This window comes from Erpetoichthys calabaricus, chromosome 13, assembly GCF_900747795.2.
Source record: "Erpetoichthys calabaricus chromosome 13, fErpCal1.3, whole genome shotgun sequence".
NCBI lineage: Eukaryota > Metazoa > Chordata > Cladistia > Polypteriformes > Polypteridae > Erpetoichthys > Erpetoichthys calabaricus.
In genome coordinates, this window is record NC_041406.2 from 80,309,819 (window position 1) to 80,332,026 (window position 22,208).

Below are 22,208 nucleotides of genomic sequence, written 5' to 3' on the forward strand. Positions count from 1 at the left end.
TTGAATTATTTCATGGTTAATCCATCATTGTGCATTTGCACACACATTCACACAAACACATGTTAGGCAAATGCAGTCATTAGGTCAATGTTGACATGACGAAGAAGCCATAATATTAGGGGAAGTCTCACACATTGTTCGAATTTACAAACTCCTCATGTACATTAACCAGGTGGATAGGCAGTACTTCTAACCATTTTACTACCTTGTCACCTTTGAATGGTTTCCCCATTAAACAAAAATAGCTTAAATGGGTTTTGTAAAAAAAAAAAATCACAAAAATGTCCATATGCAGGTATTTCTAATTTAATTAATACTAGATCTGTACATTTGAATTTGTGAAAATGTTTCCACTCTTAAACTTGTTTTGGAAACCAGTTTTATTTCATTACCTTCCTTAACCTCAAAGCAACACAATGCTATGTGTGACTGGGGAAGTTTTTGTTCTCTGTTGCTAAGAAATCTGTGTTTTTCTGGACTGTCCTCTCTGTCTCATTCTTTCAGTGAATTTACAGGAGGCTTGTTCCTCGGCAACAATTTTTCTTGGCATGCTAGCACTTCATGGCTCTTGTTTACTTTGCAAACAGCTAAAGGCAAAGGGCTGCTCCTAATCTCATGGTGCTACGTATTAAAGAATAAATGTGTCAGCAACAATGTTCACAGCAGTAGCCATGTGAGGTAGGTGCATTTCCTACTTTTATTAAGAATACTTTAGCCATGGATTTGTTTCTTTCAAAGACAATTGGAAGCAAAAGCTGATTCTTACAGTACAGTAAGTGAATTATTACATTTGAGTTGCTTTGAATTATAAACTTTATTTAAGTAAATTTGAGTATTTAACACCTTTTCTTTTAAGATGTTTTACCTAATAGAGATGCTGACATGTCTTTATTTTGATATTTCATACATTTATCTCTAAAAATTATTAATAAAAAAGTTAGTATAAAAACTGTTTAATATATTTCCCTGTAACAAATGTTTAATCAAAGTAAACAGTTCATCAAGCCTGAACTGCATTAAACAGCTTGAAAAATGGATGGATGGTTAGATACGTGGGTAATTTTCATATATACAGGTACATTAAGATATCCATTGTAACTTTAATGAAGATCAGATAAACTTCCACAGAAACTATTATTGTCCCCTGAATGCTCTCGTACTTCATGCTTTAATATCTCAAATTCACTGTACTGTGATATCTTGATTTTAGATCTTTGTCTTCCCACTTTTCACAAAAGCTTAACATTATTGTACTAAGTTGCAGAATATTTAGCAGTTATTCATCCTTCCATTCATTCTCTCTGTATTTGCCTTGCTTGTTTCAAGAACTCCAGTTTTCCCCATGTCCAAAGGCATGCTGTACTTTTAGATTGATTGGTAACTCCAAACTTGACCTACTGTGGGTGAATTTCAGGTTGTGGCCTTTTTGGGCCAATGTTTTCCTAGTGCCCTGATGGAAGCTCCAGCTTTGGTTCCCCTAGTCAGAAAAATAAAGTATAGAGGGAAAGCATGAGTGCATTTAGTCAGAGAAAGAGTCTTATGATTTACCAATGTCAAAGTGATTCAATAAACAGTAAGTACTTACTTTACAATACCTGGACTTTCAAAATGAATTTGCAATTTTGCTGAACATGTTTATAGAGATCTGGGGTGCTGTTTTGAAGATGGTGACCAACTTATCCTAAATGTGGAATTCAGTAGGTGATGGTACATGTTCTTTGTTCTGAGATGCCAAAGGTGTTTCGGTAAAGAGGATGCTGTGCTTATGTATGTTGTGTGGCATAGTGGTTAGTACTGCAGGCTCACACTACCATTGTGCCACATTCAAATCACACTCCTGGTTATGGAGTTCACACATTGAACATTCCTCATTTTCTAAGTGGCTTTTTCTTTATGTTTTCCAGTTTTTCTCTTAGGTTTTAAAGGTTGATTGCCAATTGTTAATGAGTCAAGTATGAGTGTAGGTTATGTAATAGACTGGTGCCCGTTCCAGGGTTGCTTCCTGCCTTATATCTGATTTTGCCAGGATAGGCCGTGCCCCTTAAAACTGCAAATTTCCTGTATGAAGGCAGTAACAGATGGTGAACCTTATAATACTGGATACGTGTTACTTTAAACTACGTAATGGTTAGAAACTGAGCAGATATAAAAACAGAAAAGTTACTTTGGACATAGACTCATCCTAGCCAGTTATTACTGATACATTGAACCAATATTATCAGTTGTTATCAGTCTTATACAAATGAACCTGAAGGTACATACAGAGCCATTGAATCATTATCAGCAGTTTAATGAGTGATAATAATTATCACACACATTAAGAGCATGTTGGCCTTTGTGAACATATAAAAGAGATTAGCCCAGTCCCAGCTGTAACATTAAACACTTTTAAAAACATTGCATATTAAAGGAAAAGTTGCTTTGAAAAAATAGAATACTACGGGATTAATTTCTGTTTTGTACATGTGCGAGTAAGTCACAATGGTTCACTTTTAAGCTCTTCTGTCTGCTGTCAGTGACCTTAGTCTAACTTCAAATCACAGGGCTATTAATTGTTAAACATCTCTTGAAATCTTTCCTCAGACTTGGAGTATGCATGCTCTGCTGGTTTTTTACTTTGTTTTCTCCAGGTACCTCACATATTCCACACATATACTGTAGAGATTAGGTTGATTGGTGACTCCAAAGTGTTCTCCTTTGAGTGGGTGTACATTGATATGGACTGGCATCTAATCTAGCATTGGCTCCTGCCTTGTTTATAATGGTGCTGGGATTGGCTATCTGTTTTGAAATAAGTCGGTAAATAAAATTGTCAGGTGAACAAGTATTCATGCAATTGCACTCATTGTGGAAATCAAAACTCTCAATGCACTTAAAACTCAGTAAGGTCCCTGCATGTTTGCATGTTCTCCTCCTGTCTGTTTTGGTTTCCTCCTGGTACTCCAGTTTTCTCCCACAGTCCAAAGACATGCAGGTTAGGTGGACTGATGATGCCATATTGGCCTGGGTTGTTTGTGAGTTCATCCTGCCAGGGATTGTTCTCACCTTGCACCCTGGTAAGGTGGCCCCAGCAGCCCTGCAACCCGGGCTTGGTACCATAAGGCCCTGCATTGATATGAAATGTGAGTCTAAGTCCTGCTATTCTAGCATCATTAGGGCTGTAACCTACCTGAATCCTAAATGTCACAGATTTGGGGAACTGATCGTGCAAATCTAGAATCTAATGTTATACATCTCACAATAAAAACACCACAATTACTCATAGACATAAACTGTCAATATTCACATCTTTGTGGGAGACATTAATTCCAGCTAATCGACTGAAAAACTCCACCAATATTGAAAACAAATGCGGTTGCTTTAAATTTTGCTGGTCTCTGTCTTATTAATTTGGGTTTGTTAGTAACAACTGGCTTATTTTTCAGGTCAGAGCTACTACACTCTGAATCATGTTTGAGCTGAGAAATCAGACCATATTGTTTAAGCTCTTGTACGTTCCTTCACCAAGGCTGCTGGCAATAATAATAACACACAGAAATGTTAAGTGAGGTTTAGATACAGTAGATGAAAGTGAAAAATAGTATCTTCTATATCTGATGTGACATTATGCAACTTCTAGTAGTGAGGTATGTTAGATTAGCAGGCCACCACTCACTGATCGTGTTGCCAGACAGCCAATAGTATGCTGCCTGACAGAGTTGATGCTGTACAAAAGATTAATAGCTGTAGCAAGTTCAGCAGCAATCTTTGCCTTTTATTGTTTTCCACTCTGATTTAGTACATAAAACACAAGACATCAGATAGAGACACCTGTCTTTCTGCTTGTGATGTCGAAAACCTGTGCAATCGTTATTTCTCATTAATGTATATACATTCTACTTCCAGATGATTATCCATTGGTTGTCAGCTCTCATGCACATGTAGCCAACCACTCCAACTAAAGACAAAATCAAACCGGTTTGATTTTATCATAGTGGGTAACAAGGCTTGTCATATTAAGAGACTGGTTTCACAAGAGAATGCCACCAACGGCCTCAGTCTGCCTCCAACTGGCTACTATGATGTAAATGAAGGCTACAACTTAAAATCACTTGAATGTGACTTATTCATTAGGTTGCCCCATTGTGCGTATTTCAAAGACTGAATTTCATATTGAAATGTTGTATGAATGGTTAGGTTTGCTGAAGGTACAGCGTCTTCTGAATTCCATTAATGACTTGACTCAACTGGTCAAATGGTGGGGCCTAAATAACCTGGTTATAATGACACTAAATAAATAAGCTGCTGGTATATTTTAAATGAGCCAAAATCAGACCTTCATTTTTATAGGGAAGAGGTGGTGTAGACTTTTAATTTCTTAAATGTCACCATTTCCAGTGCTTAAAGATTTTTGGAGTGTCACAAGAATCAGTCACCTTTTTCCACAGCTCTGATACTGAAAGTGCTTTAACTTTCTCCATCACAATCTAGTAAGTCAGTATTTCTGCTAAAATCAAGAAACAAATACAGGGAGTGGATTGCATCACTTATAAAATCAAAGGCTTTTGATTCCCCCCATGGTTTCACTATAATTCTTCCTTAGATTGAAATGAAAACCCATAAAGATCTTATCTAGTCTTTCAAACCTCGCTCACCCTTTATTAACTCTGTCCATCTCTAATTTCTTTCAAGACAAGTCTACTTGGTTTCATAATGAAACCTAACCATAACTTTGTAACAAGTCTTAAATAACCATCTCATGTTTAGAGTCTTTTCCAGTGCACTGCTGAATGTGTTTAGGTAATTTAGAAATAATGATTGCATGTTGGCTTTTGAGCTATGATAATTTCTGTCGACATGAAGCTGTTTGTTTGTGTTGATACTTTTTTCTATGATCTTCTTTCACCAAATCAAATTTCTCAGAACTGGTGTTGTTATGCAATAAAATAATGATCTGTTTACATTCATTATAGCAATTTTAATAGGACTGGTGGATGATGAGGGTTGGCAGACTCAGCATTAACCTTTTCTGGTCAACTGCTCTGCTTTAGAAGCTAAAAATGCTTTTGCTGCTGTTATTAATTGCAGGGTCACAGAACATATTGGTAGTGAGCTTAACCAGCTAGTAATAAGACCTGTTGTGGTCTTTTCCAGCAAACAATGATACTTTTTGTATAACCATTGTGACAGATAGGGGGCGCTGTCATCCCCTTGAACCCTCAGACAACACGTTCTGACACCAGGTAAAATTCCAATATTTGAATTTATTATAATAACAGTGTGCACAAAGCACCTAGACTCCACAATACTCAATAAATCACTAATCAATACAACACAATTCCTAATCCTCCACTCCCAGCAGCTCAGTCACCCTTCCTCACAACTCGGCTCACTGCTGGGATCTCCCACAGTCCTTTTAAACTCCTTGACCCGGAAGTGCTTCTGTCCCTCAGTCCACATGACTTCCTAGCACTTCTGGGTCAGATCAAAACTCTTCTTTTCTTCAGCCCGGAAATACATCATTTCTTCCGCTCCCGTGTCTGGGAAGTACTTCCGGGCTATACGGAAAGTACCACTCCCTGTTCTTCCCTGCACCGTCCCCTGGTGGCTCCCACGGTATCCAGCAGGGCTGTGAATTAAAACTTCAAGGTCCATGATACCCTGCTGGAATTCGGGGCACCTCCATGTTGCAGGGAGGGCTCCATTTGGCGGCTTGGGGGTATTGGCCGGGATAAACTGCCGGCCATATATCACACCATATACTGTATAACTCACACTGTGGAAAACTTAGAGCTGACAGTCAGCCTTAAACGATGTGGGTAAACAACTGGAGTGGCCAGAGAAAAACTCTGTTAACCATGAGGAGAACATAAAAACTGGAATGCTGAATCCATGAGGTAGCAGTGCTAACTCATGTGTTGCAATTCTGCCCCTGAGTAATTTCTGTTCTTCCACTTCTAGTTTTAAATCTATCTAGCTTTTTTACTTTAGACACATGAATAATCTATCTATCTATCTATCTATCTATCTATCTATCTATCTATCTATCTATCTATCTATCTATCTATCTATCTATCTATCTATCTATCTATCTATCTATCTATCTATCTATCTATCTATCTATCTATCTATCTATCTATCTATCTATCTATCTATGGTGAAAGACCAGCCCAGACACAGACAGACACTGAGGCTCACGATGTCCAAAACATGCATCGTTTATTTACACAACTACACATAATACCGTGCACAATCCACAAAGTCAGTCCTTTGCGCTTCTCTTCAGCCGCCTCCACTCCTCTCTCGCAAGCTCCATCTTCTCCCTCCCGACTCCGGCTTCCCAATGGAGTGAGGTGGCTCCTCTTACTCAGGTCCTGGGAGTGTTCCAGGTGGTTCATCACTATTACCTGGAATCACTCCCATGTGCGCTGGAGGTCCTCTACAGGGCTCTGCAGCTCCCCCTGGCGGCCCCCACAGAACCCAACAGGGCTTCACCAAACTCCAGTTCCCAACATGCCCTGCAGGAATCTGTGGTACCACAGCCACCCAGGAGGGCTGCCCTCTAGTGTCCTGGGGAGGTATTGCCTCATCAATGCCTTTTCCCCTGGTCCTTAAACTAATTTGAATTTAACTTAATTTTAAAAGAGAAAATAACAACTGAAGCAGTCAAACAGAAAATCTGTATACAGCAGCTTATGTTACGTATATCTTCTTACCATAAGTCATCAGGACATTTACAAAAGTATGAATCCATAATAGCTAACTGGATTGAGTTCAAAATGTAGATATTAACATTGGTCAAATAATGGACATCTTTGTATGTGAGTTTAAGCAGCAAGAATTTACCTAAATTTATCATGAAAATAATTGGTTAATTTGTAATTTTATTTCAGAATTAAAGAACAATGGACAATATGGATAGCCTAACACATATGGATTCTAATAGACACCAGTCTTTTCGATTTGACAAAAAAGCAACATTTTCAGCACAGCAGACTTTAGCCTCTCTGCGGAGTAAACGCTTTGTCTTTCCTGCAGCCTCTTCCAGTGTTGACATATGGACAAGGAAAGCACCCGATTTTACTCCTAAACTGTACAGATCTTTAAGTTTCCCAATGAACCAAAAAAAAAGTAAAGGCATTTCACAGAGTCCTTTCAACCCAAAAGAAAGGCACAGCACTGTGGATGAGATCAACAGAACTCTACTACCTGACATAGTGGAGAAAAGGGAACTGCCTAAGTTTGTTTCAAGATATAAACCACCAGATCCGCATGAAGCCAGAGTAATATTTGTGAAGACGGGGAAAAATCCTACTGCAGTTTTCAAAGATCCCAAGCCACATGATTTTAGACAGGTTGGTTCTTAAAGGACTCTAAATAACAATTAATTTTGTTTTAGTTTGTTCATTCATTTTTTTTATTAGTGAGGCTGTTAATCAATGTATTTCTTTTTTTTTAACAAAGAAGTACCAATGGTGTTTAAAAGATTCTTATTAATATGTTACTTGCCACTTGTAGTTTGTACTGATGGCCAAATGAATTTTAAATTTAGTGTTTTTATGCAGAATGGAGGTAAAAAAACGTTTATGATATAATACAAGTCAGTGGTGACCTATCAAGTTTTATTTAATAAATTCATTTTGATGTGTTTTACTAATAGTATAGTGGCACAAGAGTTAGTGATGCTGCTTTACAGCACCAAAGTTCTGCATTCAATTCCCAACATTCTTTTTATCTACACGGAATTTACTTACTTGCCAGTGTTTGCCTAATTTTTCTCTCAATATCCTGATCTCTTTCAATATCCAACAGACATGCAAGTTAAGTTAACTGGCATCTTTAAATTAGCCTGACGGCAGACTGTTCTTGATTAACATTTCAAGAATTGCTCCCAGTGGATGAAAATACAAGAACCATATTATTACATAACCGCATTCGCTTTGCAGGCAATTTGTCAATTGTGAAATACAAAACTCAGTTGTTTTTTTGTTTTTTTTATATAAGCTATTTTCTTCGGGTAGAAAACAAAGAATATTGCTCCCTAAAGCATCACTCGTACTTCTGCCTTTATTTGTTTCTGCAGTGCATAATCAATGTAATCCTGTGAAAAAGTTATCCTCATGATATTTGTTCATATTAAAGTGTTTATTTATTTATTTATTTTTATATATTAAATGTGACATGATGCATATTTTCCACACTAAAACACACTAAAATGCACCTCATGCACATTACTGTGTTTTCTCCACAGGAAAACTAACTACACAAAAAGTCGCTGCAGCCAAATCCCCACCTCCCACAATTATTTCCTAATTGAGGATACACATACTTCCCCAGTTTTTTTTTTTTAATTAGAAATCTTTAAAATTTTTAAATACTGAATAACAAGCAGATGCATGTGGAATTAATGAATGAAAACACTTCCAGACAGGAATAAAATGCAGTTCTTCTGCTATCAATAGCACAAACTTCACTGAAAGCAAAACTTTTTGCTGCAAATAAAATTTCACAGAAAATTGTTTACCTCCACCCTAATATTCAACCTAGAGAAGACAAAGGACATAGATTTGAGTAAGTTTAATTGCCAAAGTAAAATTAGATTTTCAAATACATTTAATACAATTAAAGGGTCCAGAGCCTACCCTAGCAACACAGGGCACAAGGCAGAAACACCAAACATAGGATGCCAGCCTATTGCAGGGCACATACACATGGGCACTCACACTGGAGCCAGTTTAAAATCTCCAGTTAACCTGTGGGAGACAAACCAAAGGACTGGATGCTTGATCTGATAGGCACCAAAGCTAATCACAGTACATGCAAACTCTCTAACAGTTTATAATAACAAACTGTATGTAGTATTTGATAATACTATATAATTAATATTGCATATAATTCATATGTAGTATTGCATCTCAGGGGTGGATATGCTATGAAACTAATGAAGCCAAGCCTTGGAGGGTCCCCAGAATCAACTTTAATTTTCATCCCCCCATAAGTTGAAAACTATACAGCATAGGAAATTTTTAATCACAACAGTAATGTTGAAATGTGAAATAATCCAGTACAGCAATTTTAATCAAATCCTGAGATGCAGCAGTCAATATTTTTTATACATTTGTGGCTTTTGTGGAACAACTCCATTGATGAAAAGAGCATAACATTTCAAGCTTCAGGACCCCAGAAAATGTAAGTCCGCCACTATAGCACCTGCAGTATTTTGATAGAATAAAAAATGCCAAATTATTAATGCGGGCGGCACGGTGGCGCAGTGGGTAGCGCTGCTGCCTCGCAGTTGGGAGACCTGGGGACATGGGTTCGCTTCCCGGGTCCTCTCTGTGTGGAGTTTGCATGTTCTCCCCGTGTCTGCGTGGGTTTCCTCCGGGCGCTCCGGTTTCCTCCCACAGTCCAAAGACATGCAGGTTAGGTGGATTGGCGATTCTAAATTGGCCTTGGTGTGTGGATGTGTTTGTGTGTGTCCTGCGGTGGGTTGGCACCCTGCCTGGGATTGGTTCCTGCCTTGTGCCCTGTGTTGGCTGGGATTGGCTCCAGCAGACCCCCGTGACCCTGTGTTCGGATTCAGCGGGTTGGAAAATGGATGGAAATTATTAATGAAAACAACATTATTAAGCACTATACTCTGTATTTTTACTGAAAAAAAATGTTGTGATTTTGTCATTTTAAATTGCAACAAGCAGTATTTTATTATTGTAATTATTTTAACAGTATGAGGAAAACATCACTGAATTTGTAACAAGTTATGATCGAGATCCAAGAAATATAAATTTCAAATCCCGGCATCTTAATACAAGTAAGTTTGCATTTTATGTGATTAATGAAAACGTATTTTACTGACACAAAATGTTATACCGAAAGGTATGTGTGTGTGTCCCAAAAATGACCTGTGTAGTACTGTTTATCTGATTTGAAAAACTATTTTTTTACTCGTTACCAGATTAGTAAATCATTCTAAACAATGCTAGTTTAACAGTTTATATGTTTTTTTTAGTTCACCTGTCTCAGCAAGGTCAAGATATGGAACAAAAAAATACAAGAGGATTTATCACATATAAACCAGCAGAGCCTAAATGGGAGTCAAAACTGATTCTTCCTACGAGACCTTGGCCCCTTAAATCTGCTTCATATACAGTAAGTGTAACAGCTGCTTACCACCTAATGTGTGATTTATTTCCATTTGCACAACATTACCAGAAGTTGTGACATTATGGCACAGTGGCACATGCTGCTGACTCACAGCTCCTGCCCTAGTCACTGTCTGCCTTGTTTTTGTACTTTGTTCGAATGTTCAAGAGGATTTCGCTCCAGGTCCTACAGTTTTGTTCCACATTTCAAAGACATGCAGATTAGACTGATGGGAGATTTTAAATGGGCACTGAATGGGAGAGGTGTATGTCAGTGAGTGTGAGCAGAAACATTTGGCAGAACAGACTGGCATTTGTTCCAGCACTGATTTCTTGATGTACGTTGATAATTTGTATGTCTGTGACCCTGTGTTGGACTAAGTAGGCTCACAAAATGGATGGATTCATAGATGGCTAATTGTTTTCTGTTAAATAACTATCATAGCAGTATTAGCATCTAGCTGATTTCATTCATAACTCAAATAAGAGTTAAAATCTTAATAAATCTGAATAGAATTAGTATAAGATAGGCACTGCAAAAACACATGTCCAGAGCATTCTCTTGGTGGCTCCATCTCAGTTTTGATCTTTGACACCAAATAATACAGTATTTGAGTCAGAATAGTATATACAAATAAAATAAAAATAATTACACTTTAAAATTAATTTAACTGAAGCCTGTTAATGGAAGACAGGATGATGGCACAATGGACAGTGCTGCTGCTGCCTCACAGTTTCAAGAGACTGGGTTTGAATTCCAGCCTGAAGTTTGTACATTCTTTTTTATGTCTGTGTAGGTTCATTACCAAATATATGCATGTTGGGTTAAATTTGTCCAGTTTGAGAAACTGCTCATGTTTGTGTAGGAGTGCCTTTACTTTACACATTAGTGAAGATTTACCCATCCATTATCCAACCCGCTATATCCTAACACAGGGTCGCGAAGATCTGCTGGAGCCAATCCCAGCCAACACAGGATGCAAGGCAGGAACAAATGCCGGGCAGGGCACCAGCCCACCACAGGACACACACACACCCACACACTAAGCACACACCAGGGGCAATTTAGGATCGCCAAGATAGTGGGAGGAAACCGGAGCACCCGGAGGAAACCCACGCAGACACGGGAAGAACATGCAAAGTCCACGGAGGGGGGACCCGGGAAGCGAACGCAGGTCTCCTTACTGCGAGGCAGCAGCGCTACCACTGCACCACCATGCCGCCCTTAGTGAAGATTGCCTGCCTTCATTGTCTGTTACTATCATGTGATCTTTGAACCCAAACACAATCAGAAACACCCCTGTTCTTTCTATCAGCCTAGATGTAAGTGGATGAACTTTGTTAAATACTTGTCAAGCTTTAAAATATCAGAGGTAAAATCTGAAAATAAGTGTCAAATCTTTACTTTAACAAGTCCATTGATAAAATAAATGAGCTGGGAGATAAGTGCAATATCTTGTGAGTTAATTATTAAATTCATACTCTTCAGTTGGGACAGCCTACGCATGCCAGCCAACTTGAAATTAAATCTTTGAACTGTGAGAGTGTGCACCAATGTGGCAGGCCTATCTGTTAGTAAATTAAAATTCCAAAATGTAAAAATTAGAGATGTATTTATCAATAAACAGGCAGAGGTGATCAGTTAGACAAAAAAAAAAAAAAAAAAATTCAATGCTCCCATCTTACTTGTTTAATATCTGTGGTGACATGCTCACATGAATGACTCCCAATGTCCCCAAAAATTAATTTTCCCAAGACACGTTTTTCACTCTTATTAGCTGATTTCTTGACCAGTGTCTTAACCTACTCTAGGCTTAGCATGGTCCTAACTATGATCCAGCTTTAAACCACCCCACCCTTGATCTATATCAGGCCATCCCTGGAATCATACTCAGGTAGACGGAAACTATTCAAACTCCCAAGGCCACCAGGTCAGAGCAGTGCTGGATCCAGAGCAACATTGAGCTCACTTTTATTTAAATGAACAGTTGAATTTATGATTTTTTGGCCCAGCTACCCTCTTATAATAGACAGCTTGGTCACTACTGGCTTATTATTGCTTATTATTGTATATATTTTCATTTTCCAATATGACTTTCAAGATCATAACACACTGCAATCGTTTACTTAATTTTTTTCTTACATTTGGACCACTGGTAAAGAGTCCTGCTCAAGGTCACAGAGTGGGTCAGAAGGGTGAATTGAGTCAGGTACCTTGTGGTTCAAGGGCCAAGACTTTTGCCAGTATACTACACTGCCTAATAATGGCTTTTAAATGACCACCATTTTTATCCTTACCTGGGCACATTGGTGTATTGTCCTCTAGCTCAAGACTATCTATTCACCCTAGAATACTTTATTTGCATGGCCTCTCCATTCACAAATGTTGGCTTCTACCAATCAAATTTACCCAAACTATTACCCATATATTATGTATATAGTATATAATGAAAACTCATAGAGAGTCAGCTCTTTCCCAACTGCAAGATGAATGTCTTCTGAAGCTTCCATCCCCAGTTTTGAGGACCAGACTATGAATCTGAACCTGTTAATGATGTAATGGTGTCATTGGTAACAGACAGACATAAAGAACAGGACTTTCATATGCTTGATATCCTTTTTCCACTTGTGAAAGCAAATGCGTAAATGAATAGCTTTACTAATCAACAGCAACATATATTAATAAAAATGGTAAACCTTGTAGCGGTCAAAAACCACTATGATTCACCACGTTTATAGTAATGTGTTAGATACAGATTTTAATGTCACCCCCAAACTGCCTTCAGACCCCTTCCTATGGTGCTGATTGATTACATAAAATGATACCATTAAAAATAACCCAGAGAAACAGTGCAGAGAATCAAAATGTAATAAATCAACTATATATAAATCACACAAATTCAACAACAATATTCCAATTCCGTAACCGTACACCCCCTTTCCCAACACATACTGTATACAAATAACGTGAAAAGTCATGAACTCAAAATATCCCACATAGTTTTGTCTCTTCATTAAATAAAATATCCCACAATGTTTCCAAGTCTTCAGATGTGCTTGCTCATTCAGTCTTGATCATCTTAACCATCCCATCCACTTCCTTTGGTATACCGGGATGTCTTTGCGGTGGCCACCTTCAAACTATGCAGGGCTTCAGCACTCCACTGAGGCAATTGCTTTTCTGGCTTTGAATAGCTCATACCCATAACCTCCACCATAAAGCTTGGTCTCTATTTTCTCTCTTCTTTTCCTGCCTTTTCGTGCTCTTTTTTTTTAACAGTACATCCGGGTCCATTTCCATGGCACCTTCCCAGAAATCACTGCAACAGTCCCATACTTCACAAAGGTCCTCCCTATTGACGTATACCCAATACTCCCAACTTAGGTCTTACACTATTTTCTATATGTGCTCAGACAGAGACAGGGTTCACATTGGTAATAACACAATTGAGTGATAAAAGAAAAAATAGAAAATACATTTTTGAGGTAGTGCTACAACCTTTCTTTCATTTTAGAGAAGATAAAGACAAATCATTAAAAAATGTGAACTAATAATATATTTTAACGTGTTTTCTGTAGAGACACAGAAGAAGACGTGGTATCCACACAGCACTAATTGATCGTGTAGATGAAAAGCTAACCCGAATTTGGGAGATGGTAAGGTCATTCCATTTTTGCATTTTTTTTCTGATGAATAAGAAGAAAATGTAATGTATTAATTCGACAAACATAACAAAACAAATCCTTCACACTGTTCTCTTATATTAAAGAATTTGAAAATGGAAAATTCCACTAAACATTTGCTTTGATACAGTGATGCACAAGTTAGTGCTGTTCAAGTACCAGTCCAATCACTGTCTGTGCGGATTCCCAGCTCCAGACTCAAGACTGTGCAAATCTAACTTGATATGATATTCGAAGGACAGAATATAATTCAACTGATTTATGGAAACAGTAACAAAAGAGGTGACATGATTGATGAGTTTGAAATTATAAGAATGATTACTGTGAATGTGAGGTATTATTTTTAAAATTGTTCTTCAAAAAGAACATGGAGAAACAGATGGATGTTTGTTGTGAAAAGTATTCACTCAAACATTAGAAAGTTTTTCTTCACACTTGGCTAAGCTACCAAGAAATGCGGTAGATAGTAGTAATTTAGTGACCTTCAAAACTTGACTCTACTATTTTGGAAAATTTGGGGGAATGGGATTGACAAACTTTGTTGGGCTGAATGGCCTGCTCTCTTACAATTCATCTAATGGTCTCAAAGTAATTGTGCAGTGGCAGCTATTGTGGGTGGCAGAGGTACTAAGAATGTGAAAATATAATACATACATAAATATGTATACACATAAATATGGCTCAGACACAGGAAGCAGAGGGTGATGGTGCGAGGAACCCCATCAGATCTGGCCGATGTTAAGAGTGGTGTTCCACAGGGGTCAATGCTAGGGCAGCTGCTATTTTTAACATATATAAATGATTTAGATAGGAATATAAGTAACAAGCTGGTTAAATTTGCAGATGATACCAAGATACAGTAGGTGGATTAGCAGATAATTTGGAATCTGTTATATCATTACAGAAGGATTTGGATAGCATACAGGATTGGGCAGATTTGTGGCAGATGAAATTTAATGTCAGTAAATGTAAAGTATTACACATAGGAAGTAAAAATGTTAGGTTTGAATACACAATGGGCGGTCGGAAAATCGAGAGTACACCTTATGAGAAGGATTTAGGATTCATAGTGGACGCTAAGCTATCGACTTCCCGACAGTGTTCAGAAGCCATTAAGAAGGCTAACAGAATGTTAGGTTATATAGCACAATGTGTGGAGTACAAGTCCAAGGAGGTTATGCTCAACCTTTATAATGCACTGGTGAGGCCTCATCTTGAGTATTGTGTGCAGCTTTGGTCTCCAGGCTACAAAAAGGACATAGCAGCACTAGAAAAGGTCCAGAGAAGAGTGACTAGGCTGATTCCACGGCTACTGGTGTTGAATTATGAGGAAAGATTAAAAGAGCTGAGCCTATACAGTTTAAGCAAACGAAGATTAACAGGTGACATGATTGAAGTGTTTAAAATTATGAAGGGAATTAGTACAGTGGATTGAGACTGTTATTTTAAAATGAGTTCATCAAGAACACGGGGACACAGTTGGAAACTTGTTAAGGGTAAATTTCGCACAAACATTAGTAAGTTTTTCTTTACATAAAGAACGATAGACACTTGGAATAAGCTGCCAAGTAGTGTGGTAGACAGTAAGACGTTGGGGACTTTCAAAACTCAACTTGATGTTTTTTTGGAAGAAATAAGTGGATAGGACTGGCGAGCTTTGTTGGGCTGAATGGCCTGTTCTCGTCTAGAGTGTTCTAATGTTCTAATGTTCTAATAGATATGAGATAGTTCTCAGCACTAGATTAAAATTTTAACCATAAATCTGTTATCTCTGTAGAATACAGTATAGAGAAAAGCAGTAAACATGGTTGCTTGTGTTGCATATTAAGAACAGTTATACTGCATAAAATGTCTGTGATGGACACAATAACAGCAAAGCATCCTAAAGTGCATTTTAAAGGATTGAACAATATCAAAATATGTTGGATATGACATTAATCTACATTCGTTTAAGAATCTAACACAAAACCACTTCAGGTATTTCTCTTTAGCATTGCACATATCAAAAAGGGGTATAAAAGAGCCTTTCAATTACAGATCTTGGTACAGTTTGGAACAAAACCACAGCAGCATTGTTAAGGGTGGTGAAATTAGAAAACATCAAGAAGGAGGTTTTTGTTTTCTGCCTTTTTGAACCATATTTTTTATTATTTATAGTTAATGATATTTTTTCACATATTTACAAATAGCATCCAGTATTTATGCTGGTTTCTGTGGATGCCTCCCCAAGGCATAGCTGCATAAAGATCATGCATTAATTTGGTTACAAGTAAATGCCATGTTACTTAAGTGCAAAGAATGTCAAGAACTTCAGATTGGAACTTTATGTAAGAAATAATGGACTGACTCTCTGGTGAATGAATTCATGGTTTTGTTAGAAAATGAATTTCATGTTTAAGATTAAAGCAATCCTTTATTATGATTCTTTTTTTTTTGCCTGTTAAATTAAACCACACTGGTCTGAAGATTTTAGTTTCTGGTTTGCATATTCAGCCTCTACCACACTAAAAATAAAACAACAATTAGCTCTTTTTTATGACAGTCATTCTCTTTGAACACATCTGGAAAAGCATAAAAAGCAGAATTCTTGTTATTGCCAAATTTGGGAAACAGAGGAAATGTTTAAAAAGCAGGGAAGGATATCATCATGTGAGACTGAAAAGGGAATACTAAAAAAGGAGCAGTGAACTGAAAGCAGGATCTAATGAAGCAAAAGAAACTTGGTGGGACAGGAATTTACAATGGTACAGACAAAGAAGACTGGATAAACTTTACAAAGTAGGGAAACAGACCACAAGAAAATGACAAGTTAATACAAATGGTAACATACAAGAGATAGATAGATAGATAGATAGATAGATAGATAGATAGATAGATAGATAGATAGATAGATAGATAGATAGATAGATAGATAGATAGATAGATAGATAGATAGATAGATAGATAGATAGATAGATAGATAGATAGATAGATAGATAGATAGAAGTTTATTTGTCCCCATGGGGTATTTTTTTATCAAAGTTCTTTTAATAAATAAATACATAAAAGAAAAATAAAATAAGTAAATAGATAAACTTTATGAAAAGGAAGCAAGCCAGGCAGGCTTAAAGAAAGTTTACACAAATAGGACAAGAGTCCTGCTGTTTTTAAAAGGGGCATTGCTTTACCAATTGAAAGTATGAAGATAGCAGATGTAATAAGAAAAATAAAACAGAAATATAAAAACAGAATAGTAAATAATGTTACCATATTTTTCTACAATCTTTGAGAGGAGAGAATGGAGGCAGACGTCATGACATCAGTAACGGCACCAAATCCAAACAAATCATCTGTAGCTGACATTTCAGTTTTTAATATAATCAGCTGAATAACAAATACATTGAAAAATATCCTGAAAATTGTTCAGGGCAGGACTGAACACAAACCAGAGTTCTACATTTCCAAAAATCAGTTTTTAAATCTGAAAAGGAATTTGGAACAACTGAATCGACTGCTGTAAGGAGAATACCCCATGGAAGCAGCTTGAAATGTAATAAAGAAGTGTTGAAGACTGATTGCAGCTTTACAGAGAAGTCAGACAGCAACAGCAGAAATGGCTGATGTTGAAACAGAGGACACTGTGATTGGACGGAGTATAAAGCAGTGATACATTTCATAACCAGAACTTTTCAGTATCTACATAGAGTACTTGATTAAAGTAGACCTGACAGAATGCTTCTGATTTGGAGAAGAAACAGCAAAATAAGGCAGATTTGTAGTTAACAAGGCAGGGACAGGGTCAGAGGTTTTTGCCATTAAGTCAAATAAAGCAGCAAAATATTTTGGGGAGAAAACACACCCAATAAAATATTAATGTGATGAAGAAACTAAAAAGAGATGGCATATGATTAAATATTACTACGGACAGTTGAAAGCTATACAAGGGGGAAGACAGCTTTATTAAATGAGATAGAATTTCTCTACAGAAATCAGAATTAGAATGATCAAAATGCTTTCTGTAAGAAGAACCAGTAATTGGACCCTTATTAAATGTTGTAAAGCAAAGATGAATAATTAAGAGTGGCATATGTACTGTGGCAACATATGCATGCGAGTCATGGACAGAATGAAGCAAAGACTTCAATAACTGGAAGTATCTGAAGAATCGGTCTTGCAAAGAATGGAAATGTGAAAATAATCTGGATGGAAACAAAAGCAATTTAAGAGGAACTATGTCAGTATAAGAATAGTGTGAACTCATCAAGTCAGTCAGTCAGTCATTAAGAGAAAGAAAATCTTTTTTTGGCATATCCATCCATCCATCCATTTTCCAACCCGCTGAATCCGAACACAGGGTCACGGGGGTCTGATGAATAATGGAGAGAAGAGTGAAATGAAGGACAAGGTGACAGTTTTACAGTACTGTAGATGATAATCAAAAACAGTGGATTTACTGGCAGACATTAGCTGACGACACCGTGCAGAAGAGGATTGTGCCTTGGGCTTGTTATTTTGGGCAGAACACTTGTGGATGATTAATATTTTTCTCCCTCCTGATATGCGCTAGTTCAAAAATTGTTTTTTTTTCCTCTTATCTTTATCAACATATTTTGAGAATAACAACTCAATTTGAGCAAAAAATATTGAGCATATGAGTTCAAATTTGGTATATATAAAGTCAACATCTAAATATGCAAAGCTGATTCTGAATATATAAAATTAAATCAGATATAATGTGTATGTAGTAAATTTTTAATGTATACAGTCAATTTCTGAATAAGCAGAATGAAAAGACTCAGGCACGTTTCTAATAAACTCACTGGGCTCTTAAATAGGGAATTAAATATGTCAAAATATTATGCAAAATAATATGAAATGTATTGTTTAAATAATATGTTGTTCCTTTCTGTATACATGTACATATTGTCTTTGGAATTTAAATATAATTGTCTCTTATAAACCTTGGGTTTTACTTTACATATTTAATTATGACTTTAAAAATATAGAATTTGACGTAAGATAAACTGATTTTGACTTTTTATATACATGCTTAGTCTTTATATATTCAGACTCTGACTTTTGGCATGCCATGATTTTTATATATGCAGAATTTACATTTTTTACAGTTTTTAAAAATATAATCTTAATACTTTTAGGAAAAGCAGCAGCAGAACAAGTGAACAGTTCATCAACCAAGAGAGAAGAAAGGAGACCCACCATGTTAAGAAAACGACTTCCATATCTTCTGTTTCTATTGTTTGTGCATATTTTGGTTACTATTTGAATTGGCATCAGAAGTGCAGAGTAGAAGTAAAGAATATTTCACCTTTACATTGATGAAAATGTTGTATACTATTTAATAGTTCCTTCTTCAAAAACCCAATGAACTAATTGATCTTGTAAAGAGTATTAAATATACATTTAACATGTCCTGGAATGTTCCAAATGTTTACTCACAAATCTGATAAATATGTAAAATAATTAAACACCTTATATATAAACGTCTACACATGGAAGTGTGTGTGTCTGTCTGGCCCGGAAGTGAGAGGTGGAGTCGGGATAAGGGCTCCACCTCTGAGGATACACAAGTGAGGCCAGCAAGTCGGCCAAACGAAACCTTTGAAGAAAGAGTCACTCGCTTAGCCACTAATACAGAAGTGAGGCAAGCACATCAGCAAAACAGTATCCCTTTTACTTTTCCTCCTGCCGCTAATACACAAACGATGTGAGCGCGTTGGCAAAACAAAACCTCCTAGGAAAGAGATGCCCAGAATAGTTCCTTTCGATTACCTGATATTTCAATTTTTTTTCTGATGATTTCAGAAGTTTCTAGGACCCCATGCTTTTTACAGCATGGGCTTACACAGCTAGTTTAATATAAATATGTCTCATCTGGTAGCTACTCTTAAATGGATTAAATGACTTGAAAATTAATGTTAGGTGAACTAGTTTTACAGCTCAATGAAAAATGATAAATAACCACTTGAGGTACAGAATTAGCAAAAGACAGTGAAAAGGGGCAAATGGAGGGAACACAAATGGGGAAATAAAGGAAGGAAGGGAAGAGGTGGCTGATGAAGGAATGAAGAAATCAACATAAACTTTAACTAGCGAATGATTCAAGAAAATCCAGGACGGGATAAACGGAGTTGATATTTTTCAAAAACATTGGCCCTGTGCGGGTCTGAACTTGCAGAACTGGTTGTTTTAATGAAAGAGGTGGCTTGATGATGGGAATGCTTAGAAGTTGAGCAATAGGATGAAGATGCAGAATTGATTCAGACGTTCATCACAAGGAGAAATTGACTGCTGAGCACCGTGAATCTGGAGAGAAGACACAGATCACTGCCCATGGTGCATTAACTAAAAAAGAGGAATGTTTAAATTAGCTGGACTTGATGGTAACTGTCTGTCCGAGTCTGTAATCAATCCTCCATAGGTAACATACGTCTAAAAGTATAACTTTAGCACAATAACTTGAAGGACTGAGTGCATGCTTTACTATTGGAGAAATTTTTTAAAGGCTAGCATAAGACATTGAGCCTGCCAATACAGTAGAAAAGGCAGTGAGGAAATCCTCAGAGAATAGGCGCAGATTGTGAGTATGGAAAGGAAATGATGAGCTTACTTGACTAAATGCACTTGAATTAGTGAAGACATTTTTTTTGTAAAAATAGAGTAACATAAATTCAGTTTGGTTTGTCCTCTCAAAATTGAAAAAGATCTTTATTAATCAATGCTATTAAGAGAAGTGATAGGTATATTAAACCTCTTCAGGCAATCATCTCTAAAGCACACAATTTCATCTAATGCGTCTGCTAAATAAGTGTAATTGTTTCTACAGCTGTAATACGTGAATGGGATCATAAAATTTTGGCATTGAGACTGTAGTAGGCTTAGAACAACAGAATATATAAATGACAGCAGATATCCTTAAGAATGTTGAGAGCTATCATCATCAACACCAATAATTTATTAGCAAGGTTGGCTTAAGGCAACAAATACAGATACATCATCTTAGGGAAAATGCACACACATTTCATGCAAATGGAGAAATACATTTCCTGTAAAGTTTACCATTATATTAAATAATTTCCAAATGAGCTTCAAGACAGCTTTTTGAATGTTCTTCTGTCAATAAGACAAAAGAATGGAAAATATTAATCATTATTGCTTAGAACTGCTTAAAAACAACTATAGAAAGAAAGAAAGAAAGAAAGAAAGAAAGAAAGAAAGAAAGAAAGAAAGAAAGAAAGAAAGAAAGAAAGAAAGAAAGAAAGAAAGAAGTCATTAATTTGCAGTAAAGCAGCATTGCAACTGGGATGCTCCCTGCCCTTGACCCCAGCATGCTTTGACCCCAGCATGGGCATTTTGTAGTTCACAGCTGACTTCCCATTGATAGACAGTGAAATGCAGACACTCCAAACACAGTTCCTTACAGTGCAAAAACAAAATAGATCTTTAAGTGTCTTGAAATGTCCAGAGATGACCCATTCATGCACTTAATAGATCACACTCCCAATAGTATAGGCTCACACACAAAGTGAATAGAAAGTATCAAAATGCTTTTAAAAATCCAGACAGACATCCTGCTTTGAATTAACAAAAAAGAAAAAAAAAACAGAAAACCAGTCTTCTCACCCTCTCCACTTGAGCTATCGAATAAGAAGTAAAAATGATTTGGCTCACCCAGTGATTTGTGCCATGCCTCCATTCCCTCAGGGCAGCTGGAGGTCCAATTGCTAAGCACTGTCTGTTCTTTTTACTTCACAAAACTTCTGTATAAGTGATTTGCCTGCAACTGGTTCAACATCTTCATTATTTCTACTTATTCAATGGCCCAGTCGCAAAGCATTTTGTTGTTCTCAGGACCTACAGATAATTTGTCCATTATAATGAGGACTCAGTCTGTGAATCTATCCTCCCTGGCCTTTCTCCAGTTTGTTAAGCAGGTTAGATCCCAATATGTAAAATGCAGGAATATAGACCACCCACAAAAAATACTTCTCAAGCACAAAACTCAACTCTGAAAGACAAGAACATTCAGACTCCTCGGACTAACACTAACTCTACATTGTCGCCCTCAGGCATTAAATATCACCTACTGGAGAATGCATAACTCCTTCCAGTTGATCTCATTTGCCTTCTCCAGTTAACAGCATGCCAGTACACTAGCAGTACCACATGCTCCTCCCCGGTTACACTCACACAATATTATTATTAGTAATGCCGGTTGCCCTCTTCCAAGTACATACACACGTGATCCTGTGGATCAAGAACACAATATGAACATTTCCCATAATTCATTGTCTCCTGTGTGACATCACATTTGATTGCCACCTTTTAACTTGCAGGTGATGAGCCCACGTGGCAGCTCCATGTTTCTTTGGGCTAAGCTCACCTAGTCCATATGGTTTAAGGTAT

At 37.0% G+C, this 22,208-nt stretch overlaps 1 protein-coding gene across 4 annotated transcripts; it reads left to right on the plus strand.

Moving 5' to 3' along the window:
* Positions 1 to 521: 521 nt before the first annotated feature.
* Positions 522 to 19,289, plus strand: si:dkey-30e9.6 (uncharacterized protein LOC564083 homolog). 4 transcript variants are annotated; one of them, XM_028817160.2, is made up of 7 exons: positions 529 to 772; positions 6,625 to 6,760; positions 6,873 to 7,334; positions 9,706 to 9,790; positions 9,989 to 10,128; positions 13,701 to 13,778; positions 18,941 to 19,289. In XM_028817160.2, the coding sequence occupies exons 3-7, from the start codon at positions 6,885 to 6,887 to the stop codon at positions 18,962 to 18,964; spliced, it is 777 nt and encodes a 258-aa protein (XP_028672993.1). In that variant the 5' UTR covers positions 529 to 772; positions 6,625 to 6,760; positions 6,873 to 6,884; the 3' UTR covers positions 18,965 to 19,289. The 4 variants fall into 4 exon arrangements, with proteins under 4 accessions (XP_028672992.1, XP_028672993.1, XP_051791681.1 ...); XM_051935721.1 differs by having other exon boundaries at positions 529 to 678; XM_028817159.2 differs by lacking the exon at positions 6,625 to 6,760 and having other exon boundaries at positions 522 to 678.
* The last annotated feature ends 2,919 nt before the right edge of the window (positions 19,290 to 22,208 follow it).